General features: G+C 45.2%; 1 protein-coding gene and 1 non-coding gene across 2 annotated transcripts; both read left to right on the top strand.

The window, feature by feature from the left end:
• Positions 1-25: 25 nt before the first annotated feature.
• On the top strand, positions 26-24133 carry NCAPD2 (non-SMC condensin I complex subunit D2). The gene is made up of 31 exons (XM_064464805.1): positions 26-279; positions 391-466; positions 624-682; positions 1140-1321; positions 1786-1925; positions 2264-2391; positions 2472-2595; positions 2677-2824; positions 3377-3574; positions 4079-4213; positions 4774-4858; positions 5458-5638; positions 5911-6032; positions 6994-7203; positions 9112-9286; positions 10985-11069; positions 11222-11355; positions 12715-12847; positions 14385-14469; positions 14573-14734; positions 14859-15076; positions 16250-16373; positions 16686-16809; positions 17591-17746; positions 17966-18143; positions 19190-19284; positions 20860-20940; positions 22978-23164; positions 23371-23494; positions 23658-23816; positions 23998-24133. Exons 1-31 carry the CDS (start codon positions 156-158, stop codon positions 24078-24080), a joined length of 4215 nt encoding a protein of 1404 aa, XP_064320875.1. The 5' UTR covers positions 26-155; the 3' UTR covers positions 24081-24133.
• On the top strand, positions 743-1065 carry LOC135311682 (small nucleolar RNA U85). Its single transcript, XR_010371295.1, has one exon. It is a non-coding gene; the product is annotated as a small nucleolar RNA U85 (small nucleolar RNA).
• Positions 24134-25553: the final 1420 nt, after the last annotated feature.

Here is a 25553-nt window from a genome sequence, read left to right as displayed (position 1 = left end):
AAAAGGGGAGCCGGTGATTGGGGAACGTGCTAGCACGTGGCTGCGCTGCTGGGCACTGATAGGCCGGGGGAGGGGGCGGGGCGAGCGGGGCCCGCGCGCGCAGTTTTGAGTGCCTGGGCCTGAGGCGGTGGTTGTTGGTGTCCCTGGGCCGGGCCATGGCGGCGATCTGGGAGTTCCACCTGCCCCTCGCTCCCGCCGACCTGCTGCGGGACAGCGGCTCCGGGTCCTACGTCGTTCAGAAGGTGCTGCCGGTCCGCGAGATTCCGCCTGCCCTCTCAGGTAAGGCCCCCCACCCCACCCCCCAGCCTGGTCCGCTCCCACCGCTGGCTCACGGCCGTGATCCCCCTTGTGTGTCCCCACGCCCCCGCCACTCTCCGTATTTCCCCGCAGCCTTCCGGACCGCTTTCCGGGCGCGGGGCGCGCTGGCAGTGCTGCAGCACTTCGACACCCTCTACAGCTTGCTCCAGTGAGTACAGAGCGACGAGCACCTGGCCGGGGATCCCGGGGACGCCGGGAGCGGAGCGGGTGGAACAGGGGTGTGGAGAGGCCGGTGTACCTGGGCGTTCGTGCCTCTTTCTGGTGGTGTTTACTCCGTGTTCTCATGCTCTGTGCTTGCCCTGCAGCCACTTCCAAGCTGTGGGTACCACTGTCAAGGAGGATGCCCTGGAGCTGATGATGCACGGTGGGTATTGGCTGTTTCCAGCTGAAGCAGGAGTAATGGAGAGGTTGCTCTCCTTCAGCAGCTCAATGATGATGTAAAGGCTAATGTGACTCGACCAGCTGGGTTGCACCCTCAGTCCATTCCAGTAATACAGGCCTGTAATCTTGGTGGACAGTGCAGAGCTGTGTGTGTTCACTGTAAGGGCAGGCCGACAGAAAATCCCCTTCCCCACATCTTTGGAAGACACATCTTTGGGATGCATCAGCTCTGAGTGAGTGTTTCCATGAGTTGAGAGGGGCCTGCGGGGATAGGATAGGATAGTGAGCCCGAGGTTTGGGTTGCAGGAGGTAGCCCATGTTACAGCTGGTGAGATGTGAGCACATGTCTTTGGTAATCTGATGACTGCTCTAAGTCTCGAAAAGAAAGGATGGCTGAGGGGCCCGGTGCAGGGTGCTCACGACTTTCTGTCTTTCTTCAGTGGTGTCTCATCATTCCGGTGAACTTCCTGCCATTTTGGGTGGCTCTGGGCTGAGCCATGCAGACCGCACTGATCACCAAAACGCTCTCAAGATGAACTGCTATTTGCTAACTGGCCTGGTGGATGCCTTTGAAATGGAAAGCTACAAGAGTGGTTTGTCAGAGGTGGATCCTGCTGGGAAGGTGGGTGAGAAGACTAGGAGGAAAACAAGATGATAAAAGTAGAAAACATGTAAGCTTGCTCAAGTCTGTGGTATCTATCAGGTGTTATAGCTGGATTTATTTAAACATGATGCCAGCAAGAGCAGTGCATAATGTGGAGTACAGTTTCTGTGAAACTGTACGTGGAAAATAGCTAAAGGGACAATATCTTTCTAAACATCAGCCAGGACTCGGATGCCCAGGCCTCTCTGTTTCGTTCTTCAGTGTCTGGCTGGTACTTTGTGTGCTGGTACCGCTGTGGTCAACGGTGACAGCAACGGTCATTTGATGTGGGCATATAAGCCTCTTGTCCATCTCTTAATATATCATCTCTTAATGCTGTAGAATTTAACAGTAATTTTCTTTTTTGAGGGATGCAGGGTGGTGATGGTATGTTTTCTGTTGTCAAGCTGCTGTTGTATCACGTTGTGTAATCTCCCTTCTAGAACAAGAAGAACCGTACCAAGGTTTCTGGATCTTTGTGGGAAGAGGAGAGGGAGCATCTCTTACGGCTGCTCACACAGCTGCTGCAGCTGGATCTCTGTCAGCTTTGGGGAGGTTCGGTGGTGGAAGAAGAGTTTGTCAGGTATGGGATGGAGTGGATGTAGAGGTGGAGTGGGTGACAGTGGTTTTCTGGAAGGGAAGGGTCAATATTAAATCTGCCAGTGAGGTGGTATTACAGCCATCAGCGGGGTGCAGGTCACTGGGAAACTGAGGAAACCGTCTTGAGGCAAAAGCGATGTGTTTAGGAACTTCTTCCTTTCCTCATATAGGCCTCTAAACTTCAGATATTGTTTGCTCAGTTCTTTAAGGACACTGGAGAATCCCTCTGGTTTGAGAGAAGTGTTTGTGTAGTGCAGTGTGCTAGAAGGACATTGGTGCAAGCTGTGATAGTGAGGTTTACCGTCTCTTCTGTGGATTTAGCTTAGTGACAGGAAGCTGCTACCGTATCCTGGAGAATCCAAGTATTGGTCTTCAGAAGTACCGGGCTACACAGGAGGCTGTGACACATCTGCTTGCTGCAGCTCTGACTCGCTACGATCACACGTTCAGTGAGTTCCTGCTCTTCTGCCTTCTTCCTGAAGCCATTCCCAGTTAGTTACCCTGACCTCTTCTTCTTCACATGGGAAAGGTGCCACTCTGAAGATCACGCAGATGCTGCAGCACTTTGAACACATAGCCCCAGTGTTTGCACAGGCTGTGAGCTTCTGGGCTACAGAGTATGGTCTGAAAAACCTGGTGGGTGAATTGCTAAGGTGAGAAAAATACCCTGAGGCTTGTCCTTCCATCCCTAGCAACTTGAGGTTCCCTACTCCTTGTTTCGTCTTTCTGTGCAGGGAAATTGGACAGAAATGTCTGCAGGATCTGGCCCGTGATTCTTCTGGAATCAAGGGTTATGCTACCTTTATAACTGAACTGGCTGAACAGATTCCAGCTCTGGTGCTATCCAACATGAGTGTTCTCCTGCATCACTTGGATGGGGAGGTACGTTTCCACAATGTTACCTGTCTGGAGAAGTCAAGTGGTGGAGGTGCTGCTATCTGGTTTTTCTGTCTGAAAACAGAACCTCTTTCACAGAGATCAAGTAGCCAAAACCTGCCCTTTGGAGTAGGTTCTGCCCTTACTTAAAAGATGGAAAGGAAACAGAAACTATGACATTTACTGTCTGTCACTCCCAGATACCCGAGAACAGGAGACTGCTTACTGGTCTGAGATCCCAGCTGTTCTCCTTCATTTTTCAGTACTTAATGAGTTTGTCATTGTGTTATCTTTTCTTAAACCACCCTTAAAAGCCTTAAGTGTTTCTCATACCAATTCTTGGCTTCTCTGGTCCTAGCTGGATAGCAGGATTGGCTTACTGTGTCTTGCAGGCACGGCCATGTTCACCCAAGGTTAAGATAAAGCCCGTAATACAGAAATTAACTTAAGGCTGAAGCCTGGGACTTGGATGGTACAAACCCTGGGCCATTCTTCCCCTTGGCATATCAAGTCATGTCTTTTTGTCTCTTGCTGGTTCAAGAACTCTTCCTTTTGCAGAGTTACATGATGCGAAATGCCATTCTGGCAGCTATGGCAGAAATGCTGGTGCAGGTGCTGAATGGTGACCAGCTGGAAGAAGCTGCCCGTGGTACTCGGGACCAGTTCCTGAATATGCTGCAGGCCCATGTCTGTGACATCAATAGCTTTGTGCGCAGCCGCGTGCTGCAGCTTTTCACTCGAATCATTCGGTGCAAGGTAAGTCTGTGCTGAGGAAATGGCATTGCCTCAGTCATCCCTTCCCTTGTAGTGTTTCCTAAGGGATTCTCTGTCACCCTGCTCTGTGTTTGCAGAGACTGAAGTTTAACAGAGAAATGTATTGTCCCATTGTACTGTGGTGTCTGCAATTCATTTTTCCCAAGAGACCAAAGATCCTAAGGGCAAGGTGGCTGGGGAACAGAAATTAAATGCTGCTTTTTATTGCTGGGACACACTAGAGGAGAGAACACAGTACGCAAGCTCTTTTTTGACATTGGTATGGGAAAACATCAACCTCACTAGATATACTAAGACTCAACTCAACAGGGCTCTGGATAACCTAATCTATGTTCTTGCTTTCAAGACCAGATGATGTCCAGAGGTCCCTTAGACCTAGACTTTTCTATAAATCTATGCCTTTTAGTACATTAATATGTCTGCAGTAAAATAACTTCTCATGAGTCTAGGCTTTCTTGATAACTTTGTGCTCTCATTGTGTGCTAGGCTCTGCCTTTGACTCAGTTTCAATCTGTGGTATCGCTGGCTGTTGGGCGTCTCAAAGACAAATCTGTGGTAGTAGTTAAAAATGCGATCCAGCTCCTGGCTGCATTTTTGTCCAACAATCCCTTCTCCTGTAAGGTAATTCTGACTTGCTTGGTGGATATGCTAAATGTCTGTTTGCAGGCTGAATATCTGGAGTGTGCTATAGTCAGGGCAGCAGCTTTTGGGTGGTCTTGTGGGAGGGACGATGTAGGCTTTCACTCTGCGAATGGGAGTTTTACAGTTTTCCCAGGTTCAGTTCACGCTTTCTCTGGTTCTTCCCTCACTTGGTGTAAATGGTAGGTATGCTGAAGGCCAGGAGGAATGTGTTTGATTGTGGAGAAACCTGCAGAAGTTTGATTTGAATCCTCTGTGGGGTTTCTTTCCTTAGGATCAGAATTAGTATTTTAGAACATTCTGTATGGAGCTGCAGCTCTTTGTGTTTAGCTGCACCTTATCCTGAGCCTCATACTGGCAATTTACAGCAGTTCCCGTTCTAGGATGATGGCCAGAGTCTTACTATTCCAGTTTCCAAAAAACAGGGTTATCTGAGGGGACTGACAACTTAAAGCAGGGAGTGGAAGAGAAGGGAGAATTCCAGTATTTCAGAAAAAGGAAGATAAGTAACACATTTCTTCTTCTCTTTCTGGCATCTTCAGTTGAGCTGTACTGACTTGGCCGAGCCACTGAAAAAAGAGACACAGAAGCTGCAAGAAATGAGGGACCGTAGCAGATCTGCAGCACGTAATTTCCCTTTTCCCAGGGTTTATTCTTCCTCATCTTAAATTTGCTCCTAGGTTGTGGTGGCTTTTGTCTCACATATTATTTGTGTGAGATGGTGAGGCCAGATAACTGGGATTAAACTCACAACAGTGTTTCATACAGTGGTGTTACATGGACATTCGTATTGTCCTTTTATCTAGATCAACACTCCATTTAGCTAAATGTCCTATTTTCAGGGTAAGAACTCAAAATACCTATGAGCGCCCTCCCACGTTTCCATTTTCAACCATTCAAGGACTGCTTGGGCCATAATTTTGGTCAGATATTAATTTAAATTTGATAAGCCTTGGACCTGGTGCTGCCTACAAAACAAATAGCAAATGATGGTTCTTTCTTACCTGTCTCTTCTTTTTTTACCCTCAGTGGTTTCTTTTTATGCAAAAGAGTTCTTGTCTATTCTTAGTGCAGTCTGTGGGATCAGCAATGGAATAGTACCTGCCTGGGGCGGGGGGAGGGAAGTAGAATTCCAGATTTCTCCAGATTGAGTTTCTCTCCCCATTTAGGGTCTCATCTGAGTCTCTGTATTCTTCATTCCCTCTATTTATTTTTTTTTTAAATAGCTCCAGATGTCACCCCAGAGGAAGAGTGGGAAGCAATGCTGCCAGAAGTCAGGGCTGCTACACAGCAGCTCTTTCAAACACTGCAGGAAGAGGAAGAGGAAGAGGAGGTGCTGGAAGTTGGGAAAACAGCAGAAAGTACATCAGAGCAAATCACTGGGCTGCTGAGGAAGCTGAATTACAAGTAAGAAGGCTCTGTAGTTTGAGAGAGTATTTTTCCCAAGGGATGTGTTGGTCTCTTTCTGCTCAAGAAAGGTTTGAGCTGCAGGGTAGAGGGATGATTTCCAGTAATGTTACTCTGCAGAAGAGAATGACATGGGCACCCAGCACAAGATGCTGGCAGGAGCTGCTTTCCCAGGTGTTCAGGGCAAAGTTGGATGGTTTCCCTTGTGGCTTGTTGGATGGTTTCCCTAATGGGTTGCTGATGTTCTTCTCTTGGGCAATGTCGTTGTCCAGGAGTGCAGCCCGCCTTACGCAGAAGGCCCTGAGTCGCTTCCAGGGGAAGGAGCCCTTCAGTGGCCCCACAGAGGAAAATGAGGAGGCAACAATCCTGGGCATTCTGAAGAGGCTTTACACAGGTAACTACTTCAGATCACTCTGTTCCCTAAGTCCAAGCTAATGCCAGAGCTAGACCAAAACCCTCTGGAATGGCCTGTCCCTCCGCGGGGCTCAATCTCTGTATACTTGACAGCTCATAGAGCTGCACCATCATTTGCTCATCCAGGGGCCTGGCATTTTCAGTGGATCACATTAGTCCTGTTATTTCATTTCTGGCCGGAACAGTTCCATGTTCCCATGAGAAGAGCATGTCTGATGCTTTAACTCACATAATATCTGCTGAGGGGAGTGAAGCAGTGTTATCCACTCACACCCTCCTGTCCTGTCTGAATTTTTCAAGAGTTCTGCCTCCTGAACAGGTAGTGGCACATAATGCTTACTCTTGGCGGCCTCGACCAAGTACCTGATTCAAGCAGCCTTGCTTATCCTGGGGCTCAAGCCTCTCAGCATGTTTTTAGACTTCACATGCTTTGTCTTTGGTGCTCATTTCAGAATAAGGTTTCCTAGCCAATCCCCTTGAGCTGATTTCTATCGAAATGCTACTATCTAAATAGTTTAATCATCTTAACTTTGTCAATTCTCCACACTTGCAGAAACTTTGCTAGGGAGTAGTAGTGTTTGCCTTCTCACTACTCTGCCCTGATTCCCTTTAGGATCTCATCCATCTTTGGGACGCCAAGTTCAGTTTAACCCCTTCATCATTTTAATGGAGTTTACCCTAACTGGACCATGCCTTTCTCAACCCCTGTATTAAGCTGGCATTTCTCTGGCGCATCACATTGTAGTACTGGAACTTTCTCTACAGCATGCTGAGATTTTTGTCTTTGTAGCTAAGTCTGACGGCAGAATTTGGATTTTTGTCTCCTGGCTCTTGGAAGGTGTCACTGTGGGGTGGAGAGAGCAGGGTTAAAATACCCTGAACTGTGCCTGTTTCTGTTGTACCTTCAGTACTGCTCACAGACAAGTGTTCGTGCTGTGCAGGTTCATGCCCAGGTGAGAACAGTGAGGATCCTCCATGTGGCAACAGTTGTCTTGAGACTGAAGAAGTTGTACCAGAAGAGCAGCCTCAAACAGAGCTGATCAAACAGGAGATGTTGGTGCAATACTTACAAGATGCTTACAACTTCTCAGTGAAAATCACAGAAGCCCTGAGCCTGATCAGCAAGATGATGTATGAAAACTGTGTCTCAGGTGTGTGAAATGGCCATGGGGCCCTTTCTCCCCCATTCAGAGCTTCCAGATTTTTCCCCTTTGCTGAAGATGAGACGGTGGGGAGTGAAGCTCCAGGGGAAGGGGAAAAGGTTGGAGGAGCTGTTCTTCACTGAGCAGATGTCACAGGCGCTTCCAGGATATCAGAAAAGCAAGCACTATCTAAATGGGTGTCGTGAAGAGGTCGCATTAAGGCATGAATGGGCTTTTTAGAAATCCATTTTTAAAATATAAAGGTTGAAAATGTTTTTATAAAGCCAGGTGACCAAAATGACTTAATTTATGGAGGCTCCCCCACTCCTGTGAGAGGGGATGTATGTTCATCATCTCAGCCAAGGTTCTCCCAAAGTAAGCATGGCCAATGAAGCTGGGTTCTGCTACCTGCTCAGCACCCTGATGCAGCTTCAGGTGTTATGCTGGCCACGAAAGGGAAACTGAGCAGCTTGTCTCATCTGCCTCACCTTTCCTTAAACTTTATTCTGTAGCTGAAAGTGTTCCTGATCAACGGGTTCTACGGCCTGGTCCTTTTCAGTGCTGTAGTGAGAGTTGGTGATGAGTAGGCCTTTGAGGTAATTCAGCTATTCATATTTAATATTAGAGCTACTGTAACCAGTTAGACTTGTTTTTTTTTTAAAAGTGTTCATCATGAATCAGCAACCCTGAGGGGCAGCTCCCTCCTCTCCCGTCCTCCCTGGCACATCCACTTGCCAACCACTCACATAGTTCTGGGGTATAGATGGGTCTAGGCACTAAAGCACCCTTGCTTCATGCAAACACTTCTGAGGCTTCATCTCTGTTGTGAATTCATGTTACCTATAACAAGCACGTGGGCTTCTCCAGCAAGGTTTGGATGTTGTTAGCTGTTTGCACACACAAAAAAACAAACTTCTGAGTTCAGTGTCTTTACGGGTCATTTGAAGCTCAAAGCTGAGAGGGTGCCGCTCACCTGATACTTAAACACCTAAGTTTTTGTTTATTTTTTTATGGTTGTGCAGATTTTTACTAACTTTCCAACTCCCGGTTGTCCTGTGCTGTAGTGTAAGGAAGGCAAGTTGGGTGTCTGGACAGCCAAGACATTTTGAGATGCTGTCTCCATTTGGAGACACTGTGCTGCTGGGTGAGGAATGTCTGTGCTCAAATTCAGGTTTTTTAATTAAAGATTTAAGATTTAAAGATTTAATTCTGGTTTTTTCTGTTGCAAATGTGTATCTTTTGGTGTGACTGGGGGCAGAGGAAGCATACCAGCTTGTCTAGGTACAAACACATGTCTGATGGGGATCTTTATTCAGATTTATAAGTTGAGGCTTATACTGGTGTAAGGTCCCACTTAACCAGAGGTCAGACTCTATGAATTGTTCATTGTACAGTCCCTCTAATCGTTACTGTGGCTCTCTTGTGAGTGTTCTCCAGCTTAATGTTTTTTGTTTTTTTCCTTATATGCAGAAGGCTGAGCAGTATATTTCAGGAGTAGTCAAGCTGGACTCAAATGCGTTATTCCTTACCCCATCTATACATCAAATAGCTTAGTTCTTTGGGTTACAGCATCACACTGGTTCAGCTGCTTTGATATGCTGTGACCATGAGATCTTTTTTCCAAAATTTCCCAGAAGAGATTATTCTTTCTCAGACATGGTCTTCGTGCTCTTCTCCTAAATATATCATGTTACATTTAGCTGTAATATTGTTAACCTGTGCCTGTTTCCTCCAGTACATCTACTTCTTTGTACTAGTGACCCCATTATGACTTGAGCCCTCCACAGACAGTAGCAGTGACCGTAGATGCTTGTAGGGCTTGCTGTGAGAGCAGTACACCTACGAATTTGTTTTAATGGCTTCTCTAATGGGAATTAGGAAAGAACTGCACTAACACAACTGTTCTTCTCTTTGCAGTGGTGCAGGAAGCCATTGAGTTCTTTGTGACAGTCTCGCAGTTTGGTGTGCCCCAGGCACTGCTTGGAGTCCACAGAATGCTCCCCCTCATATGGTCAAAAGAGCCTGGTATTAAGGAGGCTGTGCTGAGCGCCTTCAGACGGCTCTATCTGAGTCCCCGCGGGGATTTGGAGAGGTATGGCTCTTCCTCATCAAAAGGTTTTTGTTTTGGTTTGGTTTTTTTCCTCCCCGTTTCTTCTCTTGGGAAGATGTTGGGAACGGGGTACGGATAGGAAGAGAAGTCAAAGTTGCCATGCTTCATGCTGAGCTGAAATGTAAGGTTTGTGTCCACTAGTAAAGATGCTTTCATTTTAAGCTCTTACCAACACTTGTGCAGTTCCAGGAGGTTTTTATATATCTGAGTATCCCAGTCTTCCTGTAGGACCTACTGCTGAGCTTCTGCTTTTGGTTTGCCATAGTGTTCAGGTGTAGGAAGTTCAAGCAGCAAAACTCCATGTGAGAGTTTATGGAAGGAGAAATTCAGAATTATTTTAAATGAAACTGTTATCAGGCATTCATGCTTAATGTTCTAATAAATTTCACTCTCGTACAAAGCACTGCACAAAGCTACAAACCCCCAGATGCTCTGGGTAGGGTCCCTATGTGAACAAGGCGTGTCAGTTATGAATGTTCATGTCAGCTGGGTTCTTGACTGGCAACGATGAGCTGATTTTTTGGACAGCTGTTTCAACCCCTTTGGGAGTCAACTGTTGTTTTGGAATCATCCTGTGTCTAAGTGTCTTGTGTACTTCACCCTCTGTGGGCAAAGTTGTCGCCTGATGTCTGTTCCCTCATTTTAGGTTTCTTATGGCTGCAGTCGCTCATCCTGTTGGGATAAGAGGAATGGTATACACCTTGGTCTAAAGTTAGAGCTGTCTTTCTGTTATTAGGGCTCGGGTTTTTTGCCAACAAGTCATGCGTGCTGTGACCTTATCTGAGTGTAGGCATTCTGCTTCTGATATAAACAACACATTCCTCAGTTTCCTGGTTTTCTTACTGTCGGTTGTGTCCTTGATTTTTCAATATACACTGTTTCATTATCCCTCATACTGTAAAGGTTAGTTGTTATTATTGTTTGGGTGGTTTCATGTACATTTCTATTTATATTTCATTCAGTCTGGTCTTAAATAATTTTGTAACGAACCTCTATATGTGGCAGATGAGAGGATGTTAATGGGGTCTGTTGCTGATCTTTATTGAGGATTTGGGGGTGAGAGCTGGGTATGCTATTTATTCCACACTAGAGAGGAGCTGTGTCTCCTCTCTGCTGTGGCATTTGCTCTTTTTCCTTAGCACTTGCCCACGTGTGAATTCTATTGGATACACATTGACTAAGATAAGTGTGAACCCTGGTGAGATGCACCATACCTCACCCTCATTTGTACTGTCAGGGCAATAAAAAGCACTTGCTGCTGCTTATTTCTTCTTGATAATGTTCCCTGGAGACAACTTTCCTGCAGTTTGAGCTTTGGACTGTTTTGTTCATAGAGAATTTTTCAGTTTCTTATGCTCTAGGGAATAGTGCTTTGACCTGTGGTTGAGAGCAAACTGGGAAGTGGCTAGTGAGTGCCTCTTGTCAGGCCTTTGAGCACCAGGAGGAGCAGCAGTGCACAAGGCAGTGGACTTCTAAGCCTATGTCATGCTCATTGGCACTTGAGCTGGGTGACTTGAACTCCAGCTTGTGGAGAGGGAACTCTTCCTGTCCCCAGGGACCAGCTCTGTTATCTAACAGATGTCCTCAGCTCTCTGAATAGGATAGTAATTGTGACAGTTGCTTTTAATTTACACTTAATTTTTTTATTATTATTTCATTTTATTTTTCCCCCCTTCAAAGGGCCAGGGCCCAAAGCCTGGTGAATTCTCTCTCTCTCATCATGGTGGATGCATCGCTAGGAACAATACAGTGCTTAGAACAAATAGTGAGTACTTGCCTTACCTGGGTTTGGATTGTATTTGTGATGTTAGATGTCTGTTATATTAAAATGGTAGTCATTGCAGTTAATGTCTTTGCTGGTTTGAAGTCTATCCTCCTCTACCTCTCCCTACTTGTTTTATTGCATTTCTTTTCCAGATCGCAGAGTTTGTGCAGAAAGATGAAATAAAGCCTGCTGTGATCCAGCTGCTTTGGGAGCGATTCACAGAAAAATCTCAGTGCTCATCACTAGAACGACGTGCTGCTGTGATGCTGCTGGGGATGATGGCACGGTGAGCCCAGGGCCCGGTTTAATCCTGTGAGTGGGAAGATGTACAGGGAGTTGATTTCTTTTTGTTGTTTTAAATCAAAGAACTGTGGGTGCTGCCTCAGCTAGCCCTTTGTTCTGCAGCTTCAAAATCAGTAACTAGGTCATGGGGTAACGAAGCCTGGAATTAAACGTAGTTTTGCTGTGTCCCACCAACAAAGTCTCTGAATGAATATGATGACATTATTTTGTGTTCTGAATGTCCATTCCTTCTCAGGGTTTACCATGTCACAGCTCTGCAGCTTTGTCTGTGTTTGGATAAGAACAGTGAGAAGCTGCTGAGTAGAAATGTCTGGAGCCTTTACCGTGGAGGGAAATTAATCAGCTTCCCTTTCTGGGGGTAAAAAGAATGTAATTGCACTATCAGGTTTTCATTTCCTCAGTTTCCCAGCCCAGTAAGCCTTTAGCATTTAGCGTACCTACTGATTTCTTCTTGCTCTTCCTACTTTAGTCCTTCATCAGTCAAAAATAGGCCTGCATAATGATGATCTTCAAGTTCTTGGCTCTAGATTTGGAGCCATTTCTGGAGCTTACAGCCAGTATTAGATATTCCTTCCAAGGTATTTCTAACATTCTATCCCATGTGCTTGCAGCAGAATTGTCGATGTCATCTCAAAATTAATATCCTTCCCTAAGATCATGGGATTTAAAGAAAACTGTAGGTTTCCAGGGTATCCCATGCGATCCTGTGTCAAGGGGTGGGTATGTGTGTGAAATAAGAACAGCATTGCCTTCTTTACAAATCTGCTAAGGGAGGTGACTTTGCTTTAGATTCTCAAATACGTTAAACTTTTTTCTTGCTGCCTTCACCCAGTTAATTGTATATTCCTCAGAACAGGCCTGCATAATTCTACCTTTCAGAGGTAGAAAGGGAGGTGTGGGGGTGTGTCTTGGGGGTGGTGGTGGTGTTGTTTTGGAGTTTTTTCCCCACAGTAGGGGAAAGAAGTGTCACACATCACCAGTCCTGAGCTGCTGGACTCTTTTCTGTTTTGCAATGTTTTGATTTGTCTTAGCCTTTTAAGTGTTGCTCCTTTCTGATAAGAAAGAAGAGTCAAGAGTTTTCTTTCTCTACAAAGACACAGTATGCCCAGTGTTGTTCACTTTGGACAACCTCCTTGTAGTGGAGTATGGATTATACTGGTTTCTGTGGTATATTGCTTGCTGCTCCTAAAGCTGTATCTTGAGTCATTGGGTGGACTTTTTTTCCTCCCCCTCTTACTCAAAGCACTGCCTTCCACAAGGCACAAGGAGTACTTGGTTATGCATACTTCTGTAAACTTTAATCAACAAATCATATAATACCCCCATCCCTTCCATTCCACAGAGGGAAGCCAGAGATCATAGGCAGCAACCTAGATGTCTTGGTGTCAGTAGGGCTGTCTGAGAAGGTATGTGAAGACTATCGTCTGGCTCAAGAAGTATGCAATGTAATCTCCAAACTTGCCAGTAACCCTAAGGTAAGACTCTTAGCTTGTTCTTGAAGTTATCCAGAAACAAAGAAGGGGGGAAATGGTTTATATTGAGAAGAGGGAAAAGTGATTAAGTTTTTACTGATTTTGAAATGAAGTAGGTTGAGACCATTCAGCAGCACTGTCTGGAAAGCTTAGCACACATCAGTGAACATGTAATAAAAGAATTTTCATTAGGCCACAGGCTGAATTCAATTAATAAAGAGTTCAGTGCACAAGAAAATCTGTTTTTTCTTTCAATTCTTTTCCTCAGACTCCCAGTTCTAAGTTGATTTGTGTTTCCTCAACCATGAAGCCCTTTCCTCTACTGATGTTTTCTGGTGTTGTGATTCTTTTGCCCTCCCTATTAATTGATATTTGGGACTTGTCAGCTGTACAGCTGAATGTAAAACATGAAAGGTTTTCAAACCTCTCCATGTTGTACTTACAACAACATGATGGTTGATGGCTTCTTTGTCTGCGGAACAATTTATACTTTTTTTCTAATGCACTAAAAAAAAGTTTGTTCTTTGACTGAAGCATTTGGGGTGTTTTGGTTCAGGAGTTCCAGAATAAAAGCAACCCTCCTTCACAGCCCCATCATTCTGCATTTCCCCCTTCCACTGGGGATGTTACTGCAGGACCTTCATGAGTTAATGTGTATTGCAACATTTTTGAATGTTCTGAAGATGGTTGTAATTCAATTTTAGGTTGACTTAACTCTGCAGTTAAGTTTATGTATGAGAAGGGACTGAACTGCAGATACTTGAATGACTGTGGTAGCTCTTCTTTCCCGTCCCTGCCCCCAATCAGAAATTCAGTACAGAGAGTAGGATTCTAGTGAATTGAGAAATCTTGTTTCCAGCTACTGACAGCTGATAAATCCTCAAACAGTAGGTTGTTTTGGTCAAGTATATCTTGATCAGGCAGCCACAGATGTGCTGGGATATCTCAGGCATTGTCATACTCAGTTCAGTAGTTCTCTGGGTCATCTTATTCCCAATTTAAAATGTGGTGGGACTGATACAGAGCATCTGCAACAACCTAAGTGTGAGGTGGTGTTGGATCCAGAGCTGTCCTCTGTTATTTCTACTGGTGATATTTTGCTTTTAAACAAAACCTCATGTTTCTGGAGTACCCCTAGGCAAGGGCATCTAGTTGACTTACTGTTGATAACTCTGAGGATGCTCTACAGGTTTCCCTCTTTGTTCATTGAGGAGAATGAGTAAGTAATATCAGATTTTAAAAGAGTAATTTTGAGATTTCAAATGAGTTATTTTGATTTAGGGTGAAATAGTGTAACTGTCTGGGTTTGGCCTGGGATCAAGGTTTGGCCAAGCTTTAAATCCATCCAGTGCTGCCACCATGCCTTCAAAAGTGACAGCAATGTTCCTGCTGTGTGTTTAGTTCCAGGGCAGTACTGGATGTTCCTGTCATGGGCCTACCATAGGTTTGATTAGCATTGTCCACATAGCAAGGTTAAGTACTGCGCCGGGTGGGGGGGATCTCTTATGTGGTAAGAGTAACTAACCTGTTCTCTCTGCAGCCAGCACCGGGGAAGAACGGTGCCCCTTTTCGACTGCCACAGAACCACATGCTCTTTGGGTGCCTGAGTGACACTGTGAGTAAAGGTGAGCTCAAGTCAGCAGTAGGTTTGGAGGATATAGAGTTGGGCTGTGAGACAGCCTGTGTTGTTGCTGGTACATGTGGTACATGGCTCCCTCTTCTCATCAGGCTTTGGCCAGCCAAGTGGTCACTGGATCCCCTTCATGGAGGCAGCAGTAACGCTCATCTACGAGCTAGCAGAAGGGGCAGAGGAGATATGTGCTCGCATCCTGCAGGTGTGCAGTCAGCAAGCTCTGGAGAAGCTGCAGGAGGCTGATGGGCAGGAAGGTGGTGAGGAAAAAAGCTGGTGAAGGAGTCTGGAGCATGGAGACGGGTTACACAGGGAAACTTGGGAGTAACTGATGGGGGAAGAGTTCTAGATGAACACTGAACTGTCGTAATTTTTCTCCACTAGATACAGGGGCCTCTCCCAGCAGAGTCTCTGATGGTGCTAGCAGTCTCCCCACATTCCTGCTGATGCACCTGGTGTCCCTTGTGGGACAGGTGGCACTGCAGCAGGTAGCATATTTGGAAGTGTCAGTGACATCAGAGCTACGCAGACGTCGCATGCTTAGAGAGGAGGAGAAGTCCAAGAAGCATTCTGACAGCAGCACGAAGAAGCAGAGACGCCAGGTGAGAACTGAGGGGGACTTTTCCTGTGGGCAGCTCTTCTAGTGTCGCAGCTACTGCCACAGCAAACTTCTGGAGAATGTGCTCCTGAGGATGCATGAGGTCCAGGGTAATGCATGCTTTGGGAATAGAAATGGATATGTGTTGGTGGTCAGGACTGACAGGGAGAGCTGAGACCCCTAAATGACCCTGTTTAATAAAACTCTCACACTGTTCTTGTGTTTTGAACAGGCAGAGGGGAGGGAATGAATGGTGGTGTCATGGCCATGCTTATCTTCCTGCTTCAGGCAAACATTTCCTCTCTACTCATCACTTCCTTTCTTACCAGTGCAATCTTTAGCAATTGCTCCTAGTGGTGAAGAACACCCATTTGTGCCCTGAGTTTTGGAAAAGGGCTTCTGGAACCTTGGCCCATAGGGCTTGAGGGTCCTGTCCTCTCTCAGGCAGTAATGATGAAAGTTTAATAGTAGCCTTCTTAATAGGATCTGTGTGATAGAAATACCTGGTTTGATTAGGTCTACCTCAGAACACTTTCCAGACTGTAGTGAGGCTGACTTTCTTGGATAAGAATTGAGAAAAAAGTTGTGCCCCATGGTATCCAGTCTCTATTAGATGTCTACACTGCTATGTCCAGAGAAGTTTGTAGTTCCTCATCCACCTTCCTTATCAGTGTCACTACTATTTCCCACACAGGAGGAGGTTACTATGAGATTTTCCAAGAAGCAGCAGTTGGATGCAGATTTTGTCTCCATGCAACACCCATGTCTCTCTTCTTGTCTTGTGTTGCTTTTGCCTTGCTGTAAGGTTTCTCATATTCTTGCTCACAAGACCAGCAATTCAAAGGCTGCTTTGAACTGCTTGCTTTTAGGACTTGCATGTTCCTTAAGTTGCGCTGGACTCAGGCATTGACAGCAGTGTGTCCTATGTCTGTCTCCATAGTTTCATTACCTTCAGCTTCCTTTTCATTGGTGTTCTGTGTTCTGTAGACTGGCAAATCCTGGACTACCCTTCACAGCTTCATTCGGTTCTCAGGGAAAAGTGGGTTATAAAACTCTCCATCAGTCTGCTGTTCTCAACTCTAGTCATGCTGCTGGTAACATTCATGCACCTCTCACCCAAGAGAAGAGTACTTCATGAAGGATGGGGTTAATTTTTACCTGTCATCTTTCTCTACAGTCTTCTGCACAGAGCACAAAAAATGAGACCACTATAGAGGAGGAGCTGGGCCTTGTGGGAGCCTCAGCTGATGACACCGAGGCTGAGCTCATCCACAGTATTTGTGAGACTGAACTTCTAGATGGTAAGTGTGGCTGCCACCAAGGAGCACTGGCTCCGTCTGCCTCTGTGAAAGAAAAGGTATGGTAGGTAACTGATCCAGAAGGAGGAAGGCTGTTTCCTTCAGAAGGAAACACTGTCATTTTTGTCTGGTGTCAGTTTCTATGTAGGCTGTCTGTTTCTTTGCTCTGCCTCTCTGGAGGTGGTTTTTCAATGGTGAAAGTGAGTCAACCAGTTTCTATAGTCTGCAGGAGTCCTGGGATAAATTAATTAATTGTTCTTAAAGGGCTGCACAAACAGTGCTCTCATACTTGTGGTCTTTATCCTCACTCTCTAGGGAAACACCTGTTCTCTGCCTTTGTTCCACTGGTGCTCAAGATCTGCAACAACCCTGGGGTCTATAGTGATTCAGCACTCTCGGCTGCTGCAGCCCTGACTCTTGGCAAAATGTGCATGATCAGGTAATGCCTAGCTGTGCCGCTGTTCTCTTCCCAGCATTCATAGTACTAAAGCACAAGCAAACATTGCAACTCCTTTCCTGTGGAGAGAGCAAACAGAAAGAGTGTTGTGGTTTAGTCCCAGCCAGCAACCAAGCACCACACAGCTACTCACTCACTCCCCTCCCCGATGGGATGGGGGAGAGAATCGGAAGAGTAAAAGTGAGAAAACTCGGGTGTTGAGACGAAGGCAGTTTAATAGGCAAAGCAAAAGCCACACCTGCAAGCAAAGCAAAACAAGGAATTCAATCACTACCTCCCATGGGCAGGCAGGTGCTCAGCCATCTCCAGGAAAGCAGGTCTCCATCGCATGTAACACTTATTTGGGAAGACAAATGCCATCACTCTGAACGTCACCCCCTTCTTCTTCCCCCAGCTTTATATGCTGAGCATGATATCCTATGGTGTGGGATATCTCTTTGGTCAGTTGGGGTCAGCTGTCACCGCTGTGTCCCCTCCCAGCTTCTTGTGCACCCAGCAGAGCATGGGAAGCTGAAAAAGTCCTTGACTACTGTAAGCACTACTTAGCAACAGCTAAAGCACCTCCGCATTATCAACACTGTTTTCAGCACAAATCCAAAACATAGCCCATACTAGCTACCATGAAGAAAATTAACTCTATTCCCACCAAAACAAGGACAGTGTTTGTAGATTTTGGATTGGTTTGGGTTTTTTTTGTCTCACTGCTTTACAAGAGATGGAATTTTGGTATCTATGCCTTCTTTTCTGTACCCTATCTTGACAGCTCCGAGTTCTGTGACTCCCACTTGCGTCTGCTGTTCACTATGATGGAGAAGTCCACTCTGGCTGGTGTGAGATCTAACCTCATTATTGCAGCAGGAGATTTGGCCATCCGTTTCCCCAACCTGTTGGAGCCTTGGACATCACATCTCTATGCCAGGTAATGCTACACTCACTGCTGGGAGAGGACAGGTGATGAGAGTTCTGTGGAAGGGTGATACTGGACCTCCAGAAGGTGAGAATGACCCAGGAAACCAAATTTGAAGGTGTCAGTGCAGGGAGACAACAGACCTGGGCTGTGGAGTAGGCTGTCATAGGTATCAGTAACTTAGAGATATTCACTCAGATGCTTTCTGCAGTAACTATATGCTTCTATCAGGTTGCGGGACCCCTGCCCAAGCGTGAGGCAGACGGCAGGACAGGTGATGACTCACCTCATCCTCAAAGACATGGTAAAAGTGAAGGGCCAAGTGAGTCAAATGGCAGCTCTGCTTGTAGACCCAGAGGAGGCAATCGCAGGAGTGGCTCAGAACTTTTTCAGTGAACTCTCCAACAAGGCAAGTGGATGTTCAGTGACCTTAGTTCACAAGAGTGGGGAAGGGCTGGTGGAGGCTGGGTCAATGACACAAGAGTTGAGTCCTGGAGAAGTTGTGTCAGTGATGTAGAGGTCTGTCCCTCTTCACCTAAATGAGGGTAGGTAAAGGACATTTTGCAACAATGAGTTTTGTTTCAGCCCTGCTGTTGCTGAATTTTACCTCATCCATTCCCATTGGAAGGCAGGCTCCAAACCCTTTGTTTTCTTGTGTACAGCTAGCACAGGGTTGAGAACAGTTTTCTGCAGTTTGCCTTTAGGCCTTACAACAGAGCTCCCTAAGCTTAAGGCTCAGGGAGTGCATCATTTCTGAAACCCTTCAAAGCTGTTATTGGCTGTGTGACATTGAGATACTTAAGTTGAAGCAATAACAGCCCAAGTGGTTAAGAAGAGTAACAACGTTACCCCTGTACGCTGTTCATTCAACATGAAGGCTGCTGCAGGCCCTTCAGAGTTTGAGATTTACTGCCTGAGAAGCTGTAATGATACTGGGTCTTTACTATCTTAGCTTGCTCTGTTAAAAGCAGAGCCAGGCACCTGACTGCACTGACTTTCTATCTCTGCAGTGTCTGTGACAAAACCATGAAAAAGCAGTGGCAGAAGGAACATGGATTGGGCCTTTTTAGGCAAGATGGGAGGCAGTTCCTTAAGCTGAAATGCTGTGTAAGCTTCCTTTATCAGGAAGCTGTTTTGTTCGGTTGTGATAAGGTTGGAAAGCAAAGAAACTGCATCCAAGTTTGCCAAAGAGCAGAGCTGTTGCAAATCATGGTTTGCAGTTGTTGTTAGCTTGTTGGGTGTTTTGTTTGTTTGTTTCTTCCCCCCTTAGCTTCAGCCAAGTAGTCCTGGATAGGTTGGCTGGCTGTGTACAGCTCATTTCAAAAAGTTGATGTTCTCAGTCAGTAGATTCAGGGTGGGGAGAAAGGAGGTAATTTTAGTGGACAGCTTATTTGGCTTGACTCAAGTTATCCTTCATAATTCTGTATCTTATGTAGAATCTTGTATCCTGCACAGGGTAATGCCATCTATAACCTGCTTCCAGACATAATCAGTCATCTCTCAGATCCTAATGGCGGCATAGAGGAGGAATCCTTCCACACTATTATGAGGTATTCTGGGGTTAAAGAAATCTCTTTTGACCAGGACTCTGTTCATGCAAAGTGGGTGCCAGATCCAGGGAAGAGAAACTACAGTGACATATACAAAATGCTTTTTTCAGTTGTTCTTGATCTGATTTTTTTCAACCTGCATCTGAAATGGAGTCATGCTGAGGGGAATTGATTCTAAAGCCAAATAACTGGGGGTGAAGAGAGACTCTACAAAGAGTTTCCACCATCTCAATCAAAATTACTTTCCCTCTAGAAAAGGAAAACAGTTGGGTTTATGCATGGATATGTGGATATGCACCATTAGGAGAACTCAACAGATTTTAAAGACACTGCCACCTTTGTCATTTTGGTGGTCTACTGGATTTTTGTGGGCAGTTTTAGTAAAACTGTAGTTAATGTAACAGGTTTGGGGGGGCTTTTTTTATTTCAAGAAAGCCTTGCTTACATTGTGGAGAGGTTCCAGTTTAACTCAGAAATGGCAGTGGCAAATCAAGTTATTTCTGTTTATGTGTAGGGAAGCGTTGGTAGTGCTGGTGAGACCTTGCCTGGAATACCACCATGGTTCTGGTCACTTAGTTAAAGAAAGATGAACTGATGCTAGAAAAAATGCAAAGGCAGGACTATTGAGGATACATTCTCTGCTCTGTATCTTAGAAAAGAAGTTTTGTGTGGTGGTTGTAGACATAACAAAGACTCAACGAGGATGTGCTTAGAGCAGTTATATCGAGGCCAGTGGCAACCTGACTGAGCTTAACTTAGCAGAAAAGTTGGTACAACAAAAAAGGAGGTTGGCAGGACCTTCTTAATAAACAGAAGTTACTCAGTGATTTCTATGAGGACACCACGCAAAATGCACAAGCACTTAATTTTGTTAAAGTCCATGTCTCTCTCCCTCAAGAAGCTAAGAAAGATGTGGGCTCAGGGTAGCATTTCAGTTCTGTTAGGCTTTGTTCCCACTTTAGTGCAAAGTAACGCTCACTTTCACACTGATCCAAAATACAGAACACACCTTCAGCAAACTAATAACGAAAAAGTCACAGGAGCAGTTTTGAGTGGGGAAAAAAAGTATTGCGAGTCACCCTGCTCCCCTCAAGGTCTGCTTGTCAGGCATACTAGCCTTCCAGCACAACTTGTGAAGTGAGGAGATTGTCTGGAGGTGTTGTTCTTAAAACTGGATGGAAGGAGCTGATCAAAAGTCAGCTGCAGCCTGTTCAGCGTCCCTCCTACCTCAGACCCCACACAGATATTAGCAATTCTCACTCCAGACCTGCAAGGGTCTTTGCTTTAGCTGGATTTCTTAGTTTCATCCTAGGCAGGTGCTATTAAGCAAACATGCAGTTTTAATGATATGTTATGTTCCCCAACAGGGACTGTGATTACTATTTGGAATATATATATGTATATGCATATAGCTTCTCCTGAACAAAGTCTGAGGCATGCAGAGCTCTCTTGTCTTCTTTTGAAGGACCACCCAGCTGATCACTGGATAGGATAGCTGCAAGCATTCTATGGTGTAGGCAGAAATGGGGTTTCCTCTCTGGGCTTTCAACCTTGCCATTTTCTTTTCCTTTGCAGACATCTGTTTTCATATATTACAAAAGACAAACAGACAGAGAGCTTGGTGGAGAAGCTTTGTCAGCGATTCCGGACTGCCAGGTTGGTTGTACTCCTAATTTTCGTGACAAGCAAGTCTGCTTCTTGGGAATTGTTTCAAGAAACTAGCTTGTATACAGTGGTTGTAACAGGTTCCCACTGTATTCTTCAAGTGGCAAAGTGACAAATGCTGACCTAAGCTGGATTATGTCCCCTTTTCTTTTTTCTGTCTTTGTCCAAAAAAGACATGAATAAATATGTATAAATTAAGGCTTTGGATCTTATTACACTGTGATTGGCCCCTCTTCCTTTCCTCCTTTCTTAGAGAAAAGGTTTTGTGATAATTTAGATCTGCGTTACAGCTGAGCAAGGAGACACCCCACACGTGGGTTATACATGTCTCTGGCCCTCCTCCACAGGCATCTCAGCTAAGAAATCGATGTGTTCAACTGAGAGGTTGGGATCTCCCCAGAAGTCCTGCCTGGGGTGATCTCAACTATGTTGCTGATATAGTCCTGCCCTTGTTCTGAGTGCACGGGCTGCTGCGTACAAACTCTATGCCTGGGACTCTGTTTTCATATTCGAGGGCTTGTGTTACTACATATATATGCCTTTGCTGTGCTCTGTCTGCAAGATGTGTACGCCTTGCTTATGGTACTGATTACAGAGTATATGGTGCAGGACCCATCCTATGAATCTAGGATATTATTTTGCTTCCTGGGTTTTGGGGTTGTTTGCACCTTTTCCAAGCCACAACTTCACTGACACAGATGTACACTCTGCGCCCCCACAATAAGATAGCAGAAATTTATCTACCTCTGTTGTGTGATTTCAGTGGTATCTTCATTTTACCTTCCACTGGATTTGGTGCACCCTGCCTTCCTCCATTCCTTTGGTTTTCCTTTGTGGCTTTGCCCTTGAGGTTTAAGCTGTGTCTGCTTATCTTGGCCGTTTGTACGCAGTGCCTGGGCATGTGACCTGCTCAGCTGCCTCAGGGAGTTGCATATTCCCCAGACACACTTAGATTGTTTCCTGAGCTGCCATGGAGTGGCCCCTCTCTGCAAAATTGCCTCCCATGAACACTGGTGAGCTCTTCACGCCACATTTGTAAAGAACCTTCTGCGTGTAAGCCATGTGTAGCCTTTACTAAAATGCCCTAATATTTCTGTACCACAAGATCATCAGTTTCATGCACACTAGCAGTAATGCTAGAGCAAGACTCTCGCTCCAGGCTAAAATAGGAGCTTGTCAGAAAAGATTTTGCAGCCGCCTCCTCAGCATTTCTGGAACTCTAAACATAGCAACATGCCAAGTATAATTCAGACTTTAAATGTGGAAACACCTGGATGCTACAGCTTTGTTCTCCATCTGTCTGCGTTTGGACAGTGCATTCTGGAAGGGTATATGCAAGACACACTTCTGGACCTCTGCTTTGTATATATTAATAATAGGGGCTTTGGCTTAGGTTTTTTTCTTCCCATTCCATCACAGTGAGCTACATTAAAGATGTTATTTTATAATTTTTCTTTTTTTTTCCCTCCCCCTTTTTTTCCCAGTAACTTTTGCTGGAATTTGAATGTCAACTTCCTTTGAAACAGCGGTTATTTGTTCACTTTATATATTAGTGAAAATGGCTTTCTTTATGTCACTGGCCAGGAGAGAGAGAACATCACATAAAGCTTCTGCTTGAGACTATCTCAAACATGCAAAAATGAGCAGACAGCTTTCTGTTGTTATACAGCTGAAATAACGCCCTTCAAGAGGAGTCCTCACCTCACTGGGTGTATTTTTTCCTCCTAGCTGGCAATAACTTCTGACACTTTTAAACAAGTGACTCTTTAACAGTGAAGCCTTCATGTTTTTCTGACAGATACTAAGTCAGTGTCTTTGGAATACAGACATGGTTGTGAAGTGGTTAGTACGGTATGGCATGGTACTCTGTAACTGGCGTGTAACAGAACAAGCTCAATCTCGTGTTCTGCAGGGCAGAAGCATCTGCAGGAAATGCTTCATCCCTGCATGCTCTAGTTCTAGGTAGGATGTGCTCATCCTTACACATCCCTTTTTATAACAGCTAAAGGCAATCTTTGTCTTTCCCAGAACGGAGCGCCAATACCGGGATCTGTCCCACTGCCTTACTCTGCTTTCCCTCTCAGAACGGGGCGTCCACAAGCTGCAGGACAACTTTGACTGCTTTGCAGACAAGCTACAAGACCCAGTTGTCTACAGTTGTTTCCAAACTGTGCTGGCTCGATTCCGCAGAGCAGGCGGCAAATCTGAGACAAAAGTAAGGATGGGGGGGCAAGTGTCCAGGGCAGGAAAACCATTGCTTTTTGCACACAATGATTGGAAAGCCCTGCAGTTCTCCATATTAAGCAGGCTAGTCCTTGCCCCCAACAATTTATCAGAGAACCCAATGGCAATTCTGATGTGGATGTAACACTTCTCTCCCCACACACTTTTCTTCTTCCCCCCCACCCCCATCTTCATAAGGTTCTGGTTGACGAGCTGGAGCAGAAGCTGTCTGCCACCCATAACCGAGGGCTGGATTCAGCAGAGACATGCCAGGAAGGTAGTGGAACTCCAATGCCACAGCCAGCCAAGCGGAAAACAAAAAGTATGTTCCATTTGTGAGACTTCTGCCTTCCCCCTGATCCTGCAGTCCAGCAGAGACACCTAGGGACTTTTTCTCACCCTTACAGACGGAATGGCTTCAATGCATACTTTTTTCCTTTTTTAATTTTTTCTTTTTTCCTTTTTTAATTTTTGTTTCTTGGCAGGTTCATACCGCCAGCCCCTGAGCACAGCCAACAGGGATGAAGATTTTGTCACACCCCCGCCTCGCACCCTCCGAAACCATAAGCGTACCCAAAAGCGTCCTCCACCCAAAAAAGCTATTATCACCTTCTCCAGTGATGAGGAGAGCAGCTCTGAGGATGGTAAGGCATTGTACATGTTTGCTCAAATGGTGAAAGTAAGACTATAGATTTGGCCCATCAGGATATTCCTTTGGTTATGGGCAGAAGGGGTGTAGGGCTTCAGAGCATTGCTTAGGTTGCCTGTAGCTCTCTCTGCTCAAGGCAATGGAGTGCTGGTTATTGATACATTTTACTCTCTTAGAGCTATCGGCAGAATTAATAGACGAAGAAACCCCCACCAAAACAACTCCCATCACCAGATCTTCAGCCCGCCGGCTGCGCTGAGGGAACCATCTGCTACTGTCTTTAACTAAAAATAAAACTCATTTTATGCAGCAGTCGTCTTCTCTTGTCTGAACTACTCCATAATATGACAGTGCTTTAAATAAAGAAGTTATACACCAGGCTAAAGTGACTCTAAGGCTGTCTTTTGGTATCTCCACAAAGAAAGGCAGTGAGGAGCATAGCTGCCACTTGGACTGTTTTTGCTCTGGCTTTGCAGATGAAAGTAAGCTGTTCTGATTTAAAAAAAAGAAAAAGTCTGAAAGAAAGTCTAAGAAGAGCCAAACTAACCACAGAGTTCAAAATGCCTATTCTCTTCCCCTTTTGTACATGGTTGTAAGTCTACCTTCCGGCACAGGACGATCACTGATATGATTTTGTTGGGCTTAGGCCCTTTTATGTTTGATCCTTTTTGAAGCTCTTGCCCTGCAAATCCCAGCGGGGCTTCAAGGGGAAGTTACCTGCATCTTTTTCTTGTACAGATCTTTGCAAAGATGACTTGAGGGATTTGGGGGGGAGGGGGGAGAAAGGCTATTAAACTATAGCTAGACTGCTTCAACAGAGTTTATGCAAAGTGAGTAGGAAAAAAATACAACTTTGAAAAGTTTTGGGGTTTTTTTTTTTCTATGGGGTTTTTTTTTCAAAAAAGGTAACAAGCAAGCTCAAAAAACTTTAAAATTATCTTTGCCTAACTGATTTTCTCAAGTTACCAAGTATACTGGAGGTACTGGTTGTCTTGCTGCACTTTTTGGAATATATTTGCAGTGAATCCAGCGAGGACTGGCACTTAGGTCTTTACTTCCAGGAATGCCACATCACTGTTCACGTCAGTCCTGGCACTCCTTGGACAGCCATGTGAACATGAAGTGCCCTAAGTCTGAATTTGTGTTAATCCCATAAACAACCTTTAACCCCCTGTCTCACAGGGAAACTGGCATTTGTCCCAGAGCTATTAGTACAGAATTATTTCCTCCTACCTGTCAGTTGCCTAGAAAGCAGACTAGTGACTGACTGGCTGGGCAGGAATCAGAAGGGTCCTCCGATCAGCAGGTTCCTGCAGATGTTCCGCATTCTCTGACTCTGAGGATCTACCACGTTCCTACAGTTGTGGTCACCCTTGGTTTGTGAGCAAGTAGAGCCTGCTGCTTGGTTCTCTGGCCTGGCTGCATAAGTAGTGATAAAAGACTACTGTAGCTTATTTTGATCGCTATTCTAAAAAAATAAAAGTAGAAATTGCATAGCTTTACAGTGGCTATGTTTTTTTAATATGCTTAATATTTAATATTTAAAAGCCTATGTAAATGTTTTTTTTAATGCCAATACCTGAAAGGACATAAAAACAGTAGCTGCTTGTAGAAGCAAGTAGACAAGGGAATGATGGGATGATAGGTGTATTTACTGGGGTGGGACATGTGAACCACCCTCAAGTCCCATGGCTCATTTGAAAGATCTGCCCCCTTTGCTGCCATTAGTATA

Source organism: Phalacrocorax carbo, chromosome 1 (assembly GCF_963921805.1).
Source record: "Phalacrocorax carbo chromosome 1, bPhaCar2.1, whole genome shotgun sequence".
Lineage (NCBI taxonomy): Eukaryota > Metazoa > Chordata > Aves > Suliformes > Phalacrocoracidae > Phalacrocorax > Phalacrocorax carbo.
This window is presented reverse-complemented; position numbering and strand designations above follow the sequence as displayed.